Source organism: the organism of the source record quoted next, unplaced genomic scaffold (genome assembly GCF_019419815.1).
Source record: "Pyrus x bretschneideri cultivar Hongxiangsu unplaced genomic scaffold, Pyrus_bretschneideri_v1 Contig28, whole genome shotgun sequence".
Taxonomy (NCBI): Eukaryota; Viridiplantae; Streptophyta; class Magnoliopsida; order Rosales; family Rosaceae; genus Pyrus; species Pyrus x bretschneideri.
The window spans coordinates 2093539-2109542 of record NW_025999590.1 but is presented as its reverse complement, the minus strand read 5'-3'; the positions used below and the strand labels follow the sequence as shown (position 1 = coordinate 2109542).

The window sequence follows — 16004 nt, the reverse complement described above, 5'->3', positions numbered from 1 at the left end:
AAGTATTGTCCTTAAATTGCTGATGCTGTTTATTATTTTACTAACAGATTACATGGTCCCCTTATGCGAAAGCATGTCGAACTAACAAGAAGGATTAACTAGCAACAAGAAATAAAGATACTAAATCAGATTTTATATCTGAAATCACACAATCTTGTAGCATGAGTAAGGCAGTACTACTTCAACGACCATCCAAGCTAGAAGTTAAAGATATGTGAGAGGCTGAATCGGCTTCGTGTTGAGGTTGAGGCAGTGGATGATGGTCATGCATGTCTGGTGGAAGTTCTGGCAGCGGCGCTTCGAGCTGAAGAACCTTTATCACCTGCCCTGCTTTTGGTCTTTCCGTTTTCATGGGGTGGGTGCACCATAACCCCACAAATAGCAAACATTCCATTTCATTTCTATCAAAGTTCAAATTTAATCTCTCATCGGCTACATGGAGAAGATTTCCGGCAAGGTAGAACTGCCAAACCCACCGGAAAAGTGGCACGTGATACTCTCCATCTTGGTAAGTCCTCCTTCCACATGCAATTTCCAAGGCTACAACTCCCAAACTGTAAATGTCTGATTCTTTACTGGCCCTCCCTCCATTTGCATATTCTGGGGCCATGTATCCGAAAGTCCCTACTACCCCTGTTGTTTGACTCCTGAATCGCGGATCCACGAGCTTCGCAATACCAAAATCACCAAGCTTAGTGCTGAAATTATCGTCCACCAGTACGTTAGCTGATTTGATATCCCTGTGAAGGACACATTGCTCTGCTTCTTCGTGTAGGTAATGAAGTGCCGAGGCCAACCCTAAAGCTATCTTGTACCGGGATTCCCATTGCAGAGTTACTCGAGAACCAAACAGGTGTGTGTCAAGGCTGCCGTTGGACATGTATGCATAAACAAGCAAGCATTCTCCGTTCTTGTGACACCATCCAATGAAATGGACCAGATTTCGATGAAATAAGTGGCTTATTATCTTCACTTCATTGATGAAGATTTTCTCATAGTGCTCGGATTCTGTCAAGATTCTCTTAACAGCAACTAGGCAGCCAGGTTGTTGTAAGATCCCTTTATAAACTTGTCCTGACCCTCCCTGGCCTAGCCTTCTTTCTTTCGCGAAGTCATTAGTGGCCACGACTAATTCTTCGTAAGAAAACCTTTTTGGGACAGCTAGTCCCTCAAGCTTCGCACTTATAGACTGCAATCCATTGGAGCTGTGATTTCCGTTCTCAAACAATCCAAGAATCCTTTTAACAAAACAACTTAAGGCCACGCCAATCGCCACAATCAAGAAGGAAGCCGCAAAGACCACTATCAACCATTTCTTCTTTCCTTTCCGCTTGTGTTTCCTGTTTTTCTCATGTGCAGGATCCAAACTTGAATTGAAATCCCATGAGTATATCGTGTGCCGCTCGGGGTATTGTCGGGTAGCAGCTGAAAAACCAATTGTAACCAAATCGGGAAGGCACTTGCGTAGGTCAACATTGTAAGAAAGAGAAGAATTGCCTACGAAAACAGGGTTTTCCTTGTTTGTCCAGAACACACTGAGGTTTTTAGTGGTAGCATTGTAAGTTATCCACACATTCACCTTCTTCTTATTATAATCGCCGCTAAAGTTCCAACTAGCATGAACAACAGAAGAGATTCTATTGATATTGATCCCAACATGCGGTCCGGCTGGATCCCAGTAACTGTTTGAGTAGGTATCGAACTCGACGTAAACAATTTTGCTGTGTGACATGGTGGTGCTGTTGAATAATCCGAGAAAACCCCCACCCGAGTTAGGCGGAATTGGGACACCAACAGGAGCAAGGAAAAACGCAAACCCGTCACTATGGTTTTGGCCAGCAGCGTTGATATTGCAAGTGAAATGAGTAGCGAAGTCTGCAAGTGACCCGGAGTTGGAGTCCCATAAGTGCAACGGGTCTGCATATGTAGCCCGCCCAACGGTCCACGTCCATGTAGACTCTGCGTTGAGTTCAATCCCTCCTACTACAGGCGCTGCGTCACCTTCGTAGACAATGTTCGTTGTGCCAACATAAAATTGTGTAATATTGAAGGAAAGTGGCTGAGCAAAGTGAGGGAAGCAGGTGATCAAAATGAAGAAGTATGGAAGACGAAAACTTACGTCTCTGCTGCTTGTGTTGTTTAGAGCCATTGCATTCGAACGCAACTGCGATTCGCACACAACTTCTCACAATTCTAATTAACCCAAGTTTAACAGAATAGGAGAGATTGAAACCAAACTAATAGCCACAAATAAACTGCTGATATAATCTTAAAATAAATGCAATTGTTCGCCTCTTTACCTTGTCCACACTTTCATACCAGATAGGATTCAATTATTTCCATTACAAGACGATGACAGATAGGGGACTACTCGATCAGTGCAAGAAAATAATAGTGCTAAGAATGGCGACCAGTCTCCGATCTGTCTTCATCTTTACAAGAAAATATTCAAATCTAGCATGCTAGTAAGAATGGGCTTGGTTCATGGGCTTGGGCCTACTAGGATTTGGGCTTGAGTTCAGTGGGCCTATGGTTTACTGGTTTGGGTCTGAAGACTTGGCCCAAAGGCCTGGGTCTTTGGACTTGGGTCTAGGGTTTCTAGGTAATTGGGTTTGGGCCTCTGGTGACCTGGCCCAAAGGCCTGGATCCATGGATCTAGATTTGGGTTTTGGACTTAGGCTTGGGTAATTTAGGTCGGATTTTGGGTCTCGGGTCGGGTTGACCTGGTTTCAGGTCATGGTTTAGCCGGTTTCTGGGCAAAATTTCAAACGCTCATAATTTCTTCAATACTCAAACAATTGAGTGATTCAAAAACCAAAGTTGTAGTACTCAACGAGATGAAGAAAATGGTACCTTGCACAACGCTAACTCGCCGTGGTTTGGCTAGAAAACACCTCGAAAGGGACGGTGCTCACTGAAAAATTTGGAAAAGCTACTCCTAACTATTTTCTGCTATTCACATGTATACACAACTTAAACAAGCTTCGATCTAACCCTAAAACAGATTCCAAGGATTTTTAGATGCTTACCAATGTTGGAAAATCACGAAACACGTTGGAGAAGACGATGAATAGTGTCGGCCTAGAGGGAGAGAAGGGTTTGAGGTGTTCTTTCTTCGAATTTGAGTTCACAAGGGTGATGGTGGTGGTTTGAGCTGTGTGTGAGTTTCAGAGAGGAAAGGGAGAGTTAAGAGTTAAGGGAGAGAGAGATCCGAGAGTTTAGAGAGGGAGAGTGATGGAAGAGTTGTGAGAGAGAGAAAGAGAGAGAAAAGTTAGGGAAAGTAATAGAGGGAAGAGAGAAGAGGGGGTCACGGGAGGAAAGAAAAAAAAACATGTGGGCCCTAGTGGCTCACAAAAGAAGGCCACTAAAGACGAAGGGATTACCCAAATTCTCACAATTCTAATTAACCCAAGTTTAACAGAATAGGAGAGATTGAAACCAAACTAATAGCCACAAATAAATTGCTGATATAATCTTAAAATAAATGCAATTGTTCGCCTCTTTACCTTGTCCACACTTTCATACCAGATAGGATTCAATTATTTCCATTACAAGATGATGACAGATAGGGGACTGCTCGGTCAGTGCAAGAAAAGAATAATGCTAAGAATGGCGACCAGTCTCCGATCTGTCTTCATCTTTACAAGAAAATATTCAAATCTAGCATGCTAGTAAGAATGGGCTTGGTTCATGGGCTTGGGCCTACTAGGATTTGGGCTTGAGTTCAATGGGCCTATGGTTTACTGGGTTTGGGTCTGAAGACTTGGCCCAAAGGTTTGGGTCTTTGGACTTGGGTCTAGGGTTTCTAGGTAATTGGGTTTGGGGCTCTGGTGACCTGGCCCAAAGGCCTGGATCTATGGATCTAGATTTGGGTTTTGGACTTAGGCTTGGGTAATTTAGGTCGGATTTTGGGTCTCGAGTCGGGTTGACCGGGTTTCAGGTCATGGTTTAACCGGTTTCTGGGCAAAATTTCAAATGCTCATAACTTCTTCAATACTCAAACAATTGAGTGATTCAAAAACCAAAGTTGTAGTACTCAACGAGATGAAGAGAATGGTACCTTGCACAATGCTAACTCACCGTGGTTTTGCTAGAAAACACCTCGAAAGGGACGGTGCTCACCGAAAAATTTGGAAAAGCTACTCCTAACTATTTTCTACTATTCGCATGTATACACAACTTAAACAAACTTCGATCAAACCCTAAAACACATCCCAAGGATTTTTAGACGCTTACCAATGTCGGAAAATCACGAAACACGTCGGAGAAGACGATGAATATTGTCGGCCTAGAGGGAGAGAAGGGTTTGAGGTGTTCTTTCTTCGAATCTGAGTTCACAAGGGTGATGTTGGTGGTTTGAGTTGTTGTGTGTGAGTTTCAGAGAGGAGAGGGAGAGTTAAAAGTTGAGGGAGAGAGAGATCCGAGAGTTTAGAGAGGGAGAGTGATGGAAGAGTTGTGAGAGAGAGAGAGAGAAGAGTTAGGGAAAGTAATAGAGGGAAGAGAGAAAAGGGGGTCATGGGAGGAAAAGAAAAAAAAACATGTGGGCCCTAGTGGCTCACAAAACAGGCCACTAAAGACGAACCACAAAATATCCGAAAAACGTTCGACGTTCGAACGTAGAATCTTCGTTATAAATCTGAATTCAAATCTGTTCACACCTACGAGGTCGTGGCAATGAGTACGATTAGAATAAATAAATTAAACTAGAAACACGCGTTCCGATGAGATGGTCAACATAAGTCAAATTGAGGGTAAAATGGTAATTTTCTAAGTTTGTTAATATGAAAATACACAAAATGTGAGACGGTGTTTCACAATTAATTTAGAAGCAATTAGAGTTTTTAACCCTAGGATTTCGAAAAAACAAATGAAGGGAAATATGGGATTCCTCATTGTTGAGCCGCATCACCACGTCGTGCCGCCAAGCTAGCTGGTCCGAAGCCAGCCGTAGCTAGGACGACATAGTTTTGATGCCATGGACCTCTCGCTGCAGCCCCATGGGCTTGCTGCCATTGCACTGCAACCAAGCCTTAGCCTGAGTTGGTATATGCACGGGCCCGAAGCCTTGAGTCCATTCCAGCAGGCCTGCATGCCTTGCTGGGCTCTATCCTTGTCTCGGCCCATCATGCCAGCAAGCTTTGCTTGCTAGGCTTGCCATCTGCCATGGCCCGCGATCATTGAAGTCAACCCAGATGGCTGGGCTTGTTTCACAAGGCCTAAAAACAAAGCCAGCTTTCAGTTGGGCTTCGCGAGTCTATTCCAGGCCAGGCCCGTGCTAGGCCCGTGTCCCTTCCCCTACTCAAAGCGCCTCTGTTGCCCAAGACCAGCAACTTTGCTGCTGGGCTTTTTCCCCAGACCCAGGCCCGTGGCCTATTCAACCCTTCTTAGGGTCTTGCCCAGTACACGACACCCTAGTCCACCGTGATTGGGCTATATTTTTTCGAACCCAATGTTATTTTTGGTATTCCAGCAAATATTAACCTAAATGTTATTATAATTTTTTGCTTCTACGATCAAATCTGAATAATTACGATCTATTAAATTAATTAAAGTGACCAACAATCCATTAATCTGATAATTAATCTAAAATTATTGACCTGAAGTTCACTTTTTGGTAGTTAACGATTCAATAAATTATTTCGTTTCTTTAAACCGTTGACTATCTTTCGTAGTCCTGATGCAGTCACACTTGGGTTCTTGAAGCAAACCACAAATTCACTACGCTTTATTGTACATAGTATTCTGTGTTCTTGCAGGTACCTATATATGAACCGGATGTTCATAACTAAATCAATCCTGTAGTTTCGAATTTAGTGCCTTTGAAACCCGAAGTTTTCATTCAAAACTTATCACATGAAACCCATAGCTTTCATGCTTAAATTAAACCAATACATGTCTATAGAACCCGCATATTCTACGATATATGTCAATGGATTTGCATATGACTAACCACGTTTTGTTGTACCCTCTGTTTTTGGGACATGTCGAACCTGAACAAGCTCAATTTCACCACTTTGGAAGTATCTAGAAGAAACTACTTGAAGTGGGTTCAAGATGTGAAGCTCCATCTTACTGCAAAAAGTCTTAGAGCTCCTATCGAGGAACCTATCGACGATGAACCCATCGACGAAGCTGAGAAAGTTACTGTTATGATCTTCATCTGAAAACACATCCATGATGCAATGCAAACCGAACACCTCGTAGAGGAGGATCCATGTATTCTCTAGCTTGCTTTGGCCGATCGCTTTGATCATCAGAAAAACATATACTTGCCTGAAGCAAGACACGACTGGTAGCATTTATGCTTCCAAGACTTTAAGTCTGTGAATGAATACAACTTTGAAGTTCGTAGAATCCGATCGCTTTTTAAATTTTGTAAAGAGGACTTAATTGAACAGGATCTCCTGGAAAAGACCTATTTGACTTTCAATGCTACCAATATCATCCTGCAGCAACAATATAGGGTACAGAAGTTCACCAAATTTTCAAATTTGATCTCTATTTTACTTCTTGCTGAAAAGAAGAACCAGCTTTTGATGAAGAATCATCAAGCTTGACCCACTGGCTCGAACGCTCCACCTAAAGTGCATGCGACTAATTCTAGCAGCCACAACCGACGAAAATACTGTCGTGGCCGTGGTAATGGGTGACAAGCCCTACCATGAGCCCAAGGCCAACAGAAAAAAGGCCCACCCAATGGAGGAAATTTGACTCAGAAGCGCTAACCCCTTGCCTCTAAGGCCCCAAACTTCAAGAACAAGGGAAAAGCTACCGTTCAATCAACTTCTACTGAATTAGACATGTACTATCGTTGTGGATCAAATGATCATTGGTCACGTGTATGTCGAGTTACCTCAGAGGCTATTACCAAGTATTATTCCCGTCGTGAGTCTAACTTTAAGCATGTGAAACATCTCGAAGATGCTACTACACTATGAAGGTTTCATATTTTCAAGAGGCATCTACTCCTATGGAAGAATAAAGTTTTATTTTTCTAAGAATATTTAGAGGACTAAGCTAAAGTTGCATAACTGATGCCATATCGCTATGTTATTCAACTAACAAATTTAATAGCCCAATATATATACACGAAAACGCGTTGAAACCACAAAAGAAGTACTAGAACCCTAAAACTAAGATATTAAATTCAGACATTATCTATTCTAAAATTAAGGATAGTAAAATGATTCACCCTTGATTTTGCCTTATTTACATCAAAGCCACCAAATATGTGTCTAGGTTGGAGATTAATTATTAAAAGTTAAGAGGGTAATTGTGTTAGTAGGTTTGGGTTTAGGGTTGTGCCATTGTTGCCTGATTTGGGCTGGTGGGTTTTGGGCTCAAAGTGGGCTGCCCAGTTGGTAGACAAAATTACCCTTTTGCCTACTTTAATCAAGATCCAACGTATAAAATTTGGGGGCAAATTGATCAATTTACACCAAGGATAGGGATCTGGTGTCAGTGGGTTGGGTGCAGGAATTGGGGTAGATGGGACTTCACAGCATGATTTGGGGGAGAGAAAGAGAGGGGGTTGGGTGCATGATTTGAGGGTAGGTTGAGGGAATGGGTTTCTGGATTGCACTTTCTTCTCTGTTTCTTTTTTCCTTCGAGCATCCGACAATACTGATATAACATCGGGTGTAATGTTTTCCTCTTTTCGTTTTCTTTTTCCCAATTTGTTGAATTTGTATTTTATTGTTTGCATATTACCCTTTGACGGCAAGGTAGCGATTGTGATGGCTTCCACTCAGGGCATCGACTCTTAAAGGTGCCTCCGTCGTCATCTCTTCTCGCAAGCAGATCACAATACAACTAGCTTCCCGTCGAAAAAGTGAGCTTCTATTTTATTAGCTTGGGGCAGTTCAATTTACTTGCCGAAAAGAAAAAGTTATAAAGCTGTTTATTTGTTGCATTTTCTATTTATTTTTTGTATTTTATTTTTGGCCTGAAATTGTGTTGATATTTTCTAGGTTGTTTGAAATTTCACGAATTCAAATATGAAATCGTATTAATTTTCACGGCATTATCAATATCGGCCCCGATTCATCTGTGAATGAAGCTTGGAAATTGGAATAGATAGCCCTGGTTGTGTGAAATGTTTGGCTGAGATTTTGTATTGTTCCATTAAAAAAAATTAATTCTTTCTGCCACCTGGGCCAGAACTCAAATATTTGATTTTTCACTGTGGTTTGTTACTTTGATGGTTGATCACAAATTTAATTTCCTTCTTTTCTCTTATGTGTTCTTGGTAGCGCCCTGCCCTCACTTTCTTGATTATCGGTTGGAAATGTAAAAATGGATGAGCTGAGAAAAAAAGAGAGGTTAGTTTTCTGCATTTGCATCTCTCTGATTTTTTCTTGTGCTGAGTCCTTAACACTATTTCTGTTATCGAAGTAACTGTTTACAATTACCTTGAGCAATTCTGAAAGACTTATTTATCATGTCGATTCAGTTTGATTGATTTTTGAATAATTGATAAATGAGTGTTAAATTGTGGGTTACAATTTTATAACCCACAGCAGAATGTGGACACATTTGCTAGTTATACATCGAAAATCATAACACCAATAGCCATGCAACTTCGTCATCGCAGATAATTCGCATCCAACGATTTTATCTCGAGCTGACAAATGCACTTCCTTAATTCTAAAACGACAAGTAAACAAAAAAGATTCAGATGATATTGTACATCGATGTAGCTTGGCAGTTCTAAATTTGACGACCCGCTGGTTAGAAACTGTTGAGAGTTGTTCCACATCGGTGAGAGACAAGGTTTGCTATGTGATCTTGGGTCATATTGCCAATTGATTTTATGGTGGAATCTCAATTTCATGATAAACTAGACGCTAAAGATCATTGAGAGGAACCAACTGGTGCTGAGGCAGGAGTGGAATGTCATGCATGTAAGGTGGAAGTTCCGGAAATGGTGCTTCGAGCTGAAGAACCTTCATCACTTGTCCGACTTTTGGCCTTCCCTCGCTGTTGGGCTGAGTGCACCATAATCCAACAACTAACAAGCATTCCATTTCGTTTCGGTCAAAATCCACTTCCAATCTTTCATCAGCTACACATAGAAGATTTCCAGCAAGGTAGAGTTGCCAAACCCAACTCACAAGTGGCAAGTACAACCCCCCATCACAGTAAGTCCTCCTTCCACATGCAAGTTCGAAGGCGACAGCTCCAAAACTAAACATGTCAGATTCTTTACTGGCTCTCCCTCCGTTTGCATATTCAGGGGCAATGTATCCAAAAGTCCCTACCACCCCTGTTATCTGAATCTTGAACCGGGGATCCACGAGCTTGGCAATCCCAAGATCCCCAAGCTTAGCACTGAAATCTTTGTCTAACAAGTCATTAGCTGATTTGATATCCCTATGAAGAACGCACTGCTCTGCGCCTTCATGTAGATAATGAAGAGCGGAAGCCAAGCCTAAAGCTATCTTGTACCTGAAATCCCATTGCAATGTTGTTTTTGAGCCAAATAGATGCGTATCCAGGCTGCTGTTTGGCATGTATGAATGAACAAGTAAGCATTCTCCTTGCTCATGACACCATCCGATGAATTGCACCAGGTTTCTATGTATCAACCGACTTATTATCTTCACTTCATTGACAAAAACTCCCTCGTAGTGCTCAGATTCCGTGAAGACTCTCTTCACATCAACCTTGCAGCCTAGGTCTCTTATAGTTCCTTTATAAACCTGTCCTGAACCTCCGCGACCTAGCCTTCCGTCATTTGCAAATCCATTGGTGGCTGCAACTAGTTCTTGGTAAGAAAATCGTTTTGGCAACGCTAGTCTCTGAAGATCTGAATTTATAGAAGACACCAATTTGGAGTACTTTTTGTGCCCCTTAGTCTTGTTTCTCCGTTTCCTCGCAACCAGCAACCAACGTACGAACATACCAAGCATGAAAAGAATAAGGAAATTACAACGAACGCAATCCAGAAAGTGATTGTCCTTCTTTCCTTCGTTTTACTACTTTGATCATAAGAAAACGGACTTGTACTGAAATCCCATGAATATAAAAGATGCCTCTCAGGGTATAATCCAGTAGCAGCTGAAAAACCAATTGTAACCCATTCAGGGAGAACATTTCGTAAGTCAATATGGTAAGAAAGGGAAGGTCTAAGCACAAAGTAAAGAGGACCCGGGTATCCCTCGTAGGACCAAACCACTGAGAGTTTTGGTTTTAGATATATAAAATATCCATACTTCAGCCATTCTTCCATTACTGCTACTAATATCCCAACTGGCATTGACAACTGAGGAGACTTGATTCACATTGATCCCAACATGTGATCCTGGTGGATCCCATTCTTCGTTTGAGAAAGTATCAAACTCAACTGTTACAGTGTTGTTTTTCGATTCTGCGAAATTCGTGGCGGTGCTGAATAATCCTAGACCACCCCCGGCAGAGTTAGGTGGAATTGGAAAGCCAACAGGAGCTAGGAAAAGGGCAAATCCATCACTAAACTTGGTGCTGTGATTATGATTATCGATCTTGAAAATGAAATGCGTTGTGAAATCTGTCAGTGTCCTTGTTCTAGAGTTCCAAAGGTGAAAAGGTTCTCTATATGTACACCGTCCTACGCGAAATAATTCATTAGCTTGGTTGAATTCGACAAGTGCTTCTAATGTATCCCTGGCATAACCTTCATAGACCAAGTTTTTGTTGGAGGTGCATCCCCGATATGGTGAATGAAAGTGCATGCGTGAAATTTGGAAGAGCAATCGGAGAGAGAAAAACGATGAAAACGAAGAGATAAAGGTAGCAATTATTAAAGTAGTACCGAGGAACACAAAATGTCACCTTCCTGCTTAGAGGCATCCTAACTTTGTGCAACCGATCGAAGAAAGTCTGCAGATTATTTTTCCGGTTGTTATACTTTGTGAAGGCAAAGCTTTTTAGTGTTTGGTGAAGAGTGGCAGACCGATCGACATAGGTACATAAGTTGAGAAAAACAAGGCATATATAGGATTAAGGTATGTGTTTCTTTCGTAACAGTTGCATCCCAGCCTAGGAAAAATCTAAGAGAAAGTTGCTGCACTATTCTATTACTCGCATGCGACATGAACCATAAGTCGGATGCGCGTTTTGGGAGTTCGGGTATATCAATGTGTTCCATAGCTTCAAGGTGCGGACGATTACGAATTGACGATGGCGATGACGAGTCATTGAATTAATCAAAGATCGAAAAGACCAATCATTACGAAATTCTTGCCCCTATACATTTTGGTGAATGAAGAATATATTCTACAGTTTTTGTAAATACGAAATTTTCGTGCAATGAATGTAACAAGAACACGTGTATAAAAGAAAGGATTCATATTAGTGAGAAAAATTAGGGTTACAATCTCTTAGTACAAGGCTTGATCCTTTTATTCCATCTCCAAAGTAGAATTTGATTCAAGGGTGGTGAACACTTGATCATGAATCAGGGTTGTGATTTCTTTAAGGGTTGTTGAATTGATCTTGAACAAATCGGGACCACTGAGTAGTGTCAAGTGGTAAGTGATCTTTGACTTTGATGGTGTATGAGTCGACACGTATGCTTGTTGTACTTGTTGATTCTCCACGAGCGAAATGAAGATTGCAGAGAGTTTTCTAAGTCTTCTGAGTTTGTATAGTGTGTTTGAGAGTCCCTTATTTGTCTTGAAGGTATTTATAGGCCTATCCGTGATTCTTTGTATTGAACCAATTCATTTTCCGGGCCTTGATTTAAGGAAATTGGCTGCATAAATTGTTTTGACTAAAGCTTGATTTGAACTTAATTTGAACCAAATCACTTAACTCGTTAATTTAACCAAATTAACCTTACAATTGGAAGAAGTCAAATCAATTAGCTTGGTAATTGAACTAAATTAATTAATTGACATGATTTATGTTTGATTTAAGTCAAGGTCAATTAAAAAAATAAGTTGCCTCCGTCCTCGTCTGGCCCCAACGCTGATCCATCTAAATGAATTAATTTGTTGAGGGTGCAATTGAGTTGCCCAAAAGGTGCTGGCCAATTTCATCGTACTTGATTTTGATGTAACCAAGATATTGTAATCTGGCCTTGATTTGGAAGTAATTTGAACCGAATCAATTAACTTGGTAATTTAATTAAATAAATTCATTGATATGATGTATGTTTGATTTAAATCTAAGTCAATCAAAAGATAATTCCTCAATTGTTTCCACCATTAATCTGGTAATTCTATTTCTTTTCATCAATTGTCGACACATGTAATTTTGATGACTCGTTCGACTTTGATGAGTCACATACTATGTGTGCAATTTGTGAGACACATGGTGCAACAAACCACATAAGTTCTAGCGGGTCACAATTTAACGTGTTGGTGAACATTTATTTTGCTCAAATTTCGACGTCTACAATGTTATTCTTAGACATCTAATGCAATTTGTTATTTCATAAAAAGGAAAAACTTAACTCAGACATTATACACCCGATATCATACAACTTTGCAGCATGATGTAAGGCAGTCCTTTGAGGGGAAGAAGACGGAAAAAAAAAAAATAAATAAATAAAAACAAGTAGGGGTCTTGAAGATATTATGCATGGATGTTGCTTGGTGATCGTGCTACTTTAACGACCCGAGGTGTTGAAGCTCGAAGTTATAGATACATGAGATTCCGATTCAGCTACTTGTTGAAGAGGATGAAACGGCGGAGGATGGTGAGGTCGGTCCTCTGGAAGCTCAGGCAGTGGTGCTTCTAGCTGAAGGACCTTCACCACCTCCCTGCTTTTGGCCGTCTCTCCTTGTTGTAGTGAGTGCACCATAATCCCAACATTAACAAGCATTTCATTTTATACTGATCAAAATCCATTCGCAACGCCTCATCCGCTGCATCGAGTAGATTTCCCGCAACGTACAGTTGCCAAACCCACTCATAAAGCGGGCCACGGAAGCCTCCACCCTGCAGGTAAGGCCTCCTTCCACAAGCAATTTCCAAGGCCACAACGCCAAAACTAAACATGTCCGATTCTTTGCTGGCTCTCCCTTCATTTGCGTATTCGGGAGCAATGTAGCCGTAAGTTCCTGCCACTCTGGTAGTGTGATGGGTCTTGGACCGGGACTGGGGATCCACGAGCTTTGCAACCCCAAAATCACCAAGCTTAGTTTTGAAATCGTCGTCCAGCAATATATTAGCTGCTTTGATATCCCTGTGAAGGACACACTGCTCTGCGCCTTCGTGTAGGTAATCAAGTGCCAAGGCCAATCCTATCGCTATGTCATACCTCCGGTCCCATGGCAATGTTGTTCTAGGGCTAAATAAATGCATGTCGAGGCTACCGTTAGGCATGTATGCGTAAACAAGGAAGCATTCGGCCCGCTCATAACACCATCCAACGAATTGCACCAAGTATCGATGCATTACACGCCTTATTACTGTGACTTCGTTGATGAAAAGGCTCTCATACTGTTCAGACTCAGCGAAGAATTTCTTGACAGCAACCGGGAAGGCTAGATCTTGTAACGTTCCTTTATAAACATGCGCCGACGCTCCTTGGCCTAGCCTGTTTTCGTCAGCAAAGCCGTTGGTGGCTTCAACTAATTCTTGGTAAGAAAATTCTTTTGGCAAGGAAAGGCTCCGAACATTATGTGTAGGGGGCACATGATTGGAGGTATTTCCAGCTCCACTGGTACTGGTACTGGTACTGGTACTACTCGTCCGATTCATCACGAACCTCCATATGGCTACGCCGAGGACCAACACGACGGAAGTAACAGCTACAGCAATCAAAATTGGCATCCAAATTCCCTTCTTTTTGCTATCTGAATCCAAACTTGAAGTGAAATCCCATGAATATATGACGTGGCGCTCATTGAGAAGGCCAGTAGCAGCTGAGAATCCAGTAGTAACCTGCTCCGGGAGAACCTTTCTTAGGTCAACAACATAAGAAAGAGAAGATCTTCCCACATTGTGATCAGGGTCTTCCTCATATTTCCAAAACACGCTGAGGTTCTTGGTGGTAGCATTGTAATCTATCCTAACATGCGCAACCTTCCCGCTGTTGAAGCTTGCATTCCAGCTTGCAGTAACAACTGAGGAAATTTCGTTTATATTGATCCCTACGTGTGACCCTGGAGGATCCCATGGGTTCGTGTAAGTGTCAAACTCCACCATTACGAGCTGGTTAGTGGACTTGGCGAAACGAGAGGTGGTGTTAAATAATCCGAGATCACAACCAGCAGAGTCTGGCGGGATTGGGAATTGAACTGGGGCAAGGAAAAAGACAAGTCCATCAGCGAAGTTGGTGTTGTTAAGAGTGTCGATTGTGAAGTAGAAATTAGTAGTGAAGTCTGAGAGTGTCCCCTTCGCCTTGTCCCATAGGTGCAGAGGCTTTGCATACGTGGCTCGGCCAGTGCGGAATAGTTCTGTGACTATGTTGAGTTCAATCACTCCCGACGAAGAAGGCACAGCGTCACCTCCGTAGGAAATAGTGTCGTTGTTTGTTCCGGGATAGAAGTGAGTGATGTTGAAGGAAAGTGGATGGGCAAAGGTCAAGGAAAGGAAACAATTGATGATGATGAAAATGTTCAAGAGACTAAAATTTGACAGCCTTCTTTGATACATTTCAACAACTTTTCATGTAAATTCGAAAGAAAATTTTGTGTTTCAATTCTGAACACATGACTGGCCTTTCGAATTACACAAGAGAAATCATTGATCCACTCGACAAATGCATCCGAAGACTTTGATATAAAATGTTGGGTTTCTATGAACATATATACTGTTAGCCATCAGCTGTGTGTTACGAGGGTATCAATCTGTTTCATGGCTACAAGATATGCACGATGATGACGAAGTTGAATCATTAAACTAATGACAGAAGAAACACTCTAGCTCATTGTTTTTAATGAAGGTTTAAGAGAGACGAGACATTTTTCGTTATGTTTATCGACAAATTTGAGATCTAAACATGACAAAAAATTCGTAACAATGCATAAAAATAAATCATAAATAATCTCCACCAGAAATGTACAATGTTCTTTTCCATGGACGACTGATCCAATGTTCGAGAAGCGGAGCTGGATTGGATTGGCCACACTTTGAATAAGCAACCTTGGACAGACGTGTTTTCAATGCAAAATTTAGAGAAAAGTCAACTGACGAAAGAGAGAGCAATAAGAGGATTCTTTTCCTGCAAATTAATGTCAACGGTACTGTCAATACATCGATATTCACGAATCCCCACAACACAACACTGCCGACTTATAGTAGATTTTTACTATAAGTCTTGGATATAACTTTTAATATAAAACACAAATTCTAAGCCCTTTCTTATGTATTTCCCAAGTTTCCTTGATTGTTTTGTTGATGTGTAAATTGGTGAACTGATGTGAAGAAGATTACAAGTTTTAATTAGTGCAATGCTTCAACTCGGTTGAGCTTATGTGTCTAAAATGTAATTTGTTAGTTAAGTCTCATATGGCTTCATATGTGACAAGCGTGATAATCTCAGTGTAGTATAGAATGGATGACTGAGATTGAAACTTGAGTAGTATCTTTCTCTATCTCCCAACGGTTATATTTTTGTTTTGTATGAGCTCATATGCTCAGTGTGCTGAGTTTTAAGGAAGATATTGCTGAGTCACATAGACAGTGGATGCAGTAATTATATGACATCCAAAGAAGATTTACTTGTTGATATTGATAGAAATGTGAAAGCCAAAGTCAAAGTAGGCATTGGAGTTTTGGTTGATGTTGCAGGAAATGGAACATTGGTTATTGAGACAATGAAGGGCAGAAGATATATAAGGGAACTGATACTTGTACCTGGTGTTGCAGAGAACTTGCTTAATGTAGGCCAGATGACTGAGCATGGTTATTTTCTTTTGTTTGGAGACTATAGAGTAGATGTGTTTGATGACAGATCTCTAAGTAATCTGGTGGTTAGTGTGAAACAGAAGGGAAATAGATGTTTTCCTTTGATTTTCAATACAAACAAGGAGCTTGCATTGAGTACAAGTGTGCAAGAATGTGCAAAGATG

At 41.2% G+C, this 16004-nt stretch overlaps 1 protein-coding gene, 1 long non-coding RNA gene and 2 pseudogenes across 4 annotated transcripts; 1 reads left to right on the top strand and 3 right to left on the bottom strand.

The window, feature by feature from the left end:
- Positions 1 to 5: 5 nt before the first annotated feature.
- Positions 6 to 4464, bottom strand: LOC103949741 (L-type lectin-domain containing receptor kinase IX.1). Of its 3 annotated transcripts, none has more exons than XM_018648068.2 (2): positions 4237 to 4464; positions 6 to 2164 (listed from the first exon to the last, which is right to left on the bottom strand). In XM_018648068.2, exon 2 carries the CDS (start codon positions 2147 to 2149, stop codon positions 182 to 184), a length of 1968 nt encoding a protein of 655 aa, XP_018503584.2. In that variant the 5' UTR covers positions 2150 to 2164; positions 4237 to 4464; the 3' UTR covers positions 6 to 181. The 3 variants fall into 3 exon arrangements, with proteins under 3 accessions (XP_018503584.2, XP_009359136.2, XP_048444229.1); XM_009360861.3 differs by lacking the exon at positions 4237 to 4464 and adding an exon at positions 3030 to 3260; XM_048588272.1 differs by lacking the exon at positions 4237 to 4464 and adding an exon at positions 2854 to 3023.
- Positions 4465 to 7461: 2997 nt separating this feature from the next.
- LOC125479138 lies at positions 7462 to 8407 on the top strand. Its single transcript, XR_007259827.1, has 2 exons — positions 7462 to 7831; positions 8253 to 8407. It is a non-coding gene; the product is annotated as an uncharacterized LOC125479138 (long non-coding RNA).
- Positions 8408 to 8799: 392 nt separating this feature from the next.
- Positions 8800 to 11618, bottom strand: LOC103949779 (annotated as a pseudogene).
- A 730-nt stretch (positions 11619 to 12348) lies between these two features.
- On the bottom strand, positions 12349 to 14687 carry LOC103949780 (annotated as a pseudogene).
- Between the last annotated feature and the right edge of the window lie 1317 nt (positions 14688 to 16004).

What these genes read in the sequence shown, in the direction of transcription:
- LOC103949741 (XM_018648068.2), bottom strand. Translation starts at nt 2,149, where the DNA reads ATGGCTCTAAACAACACAAGCAGCAGAGACGTAAGTTTTCGTCTTCCA.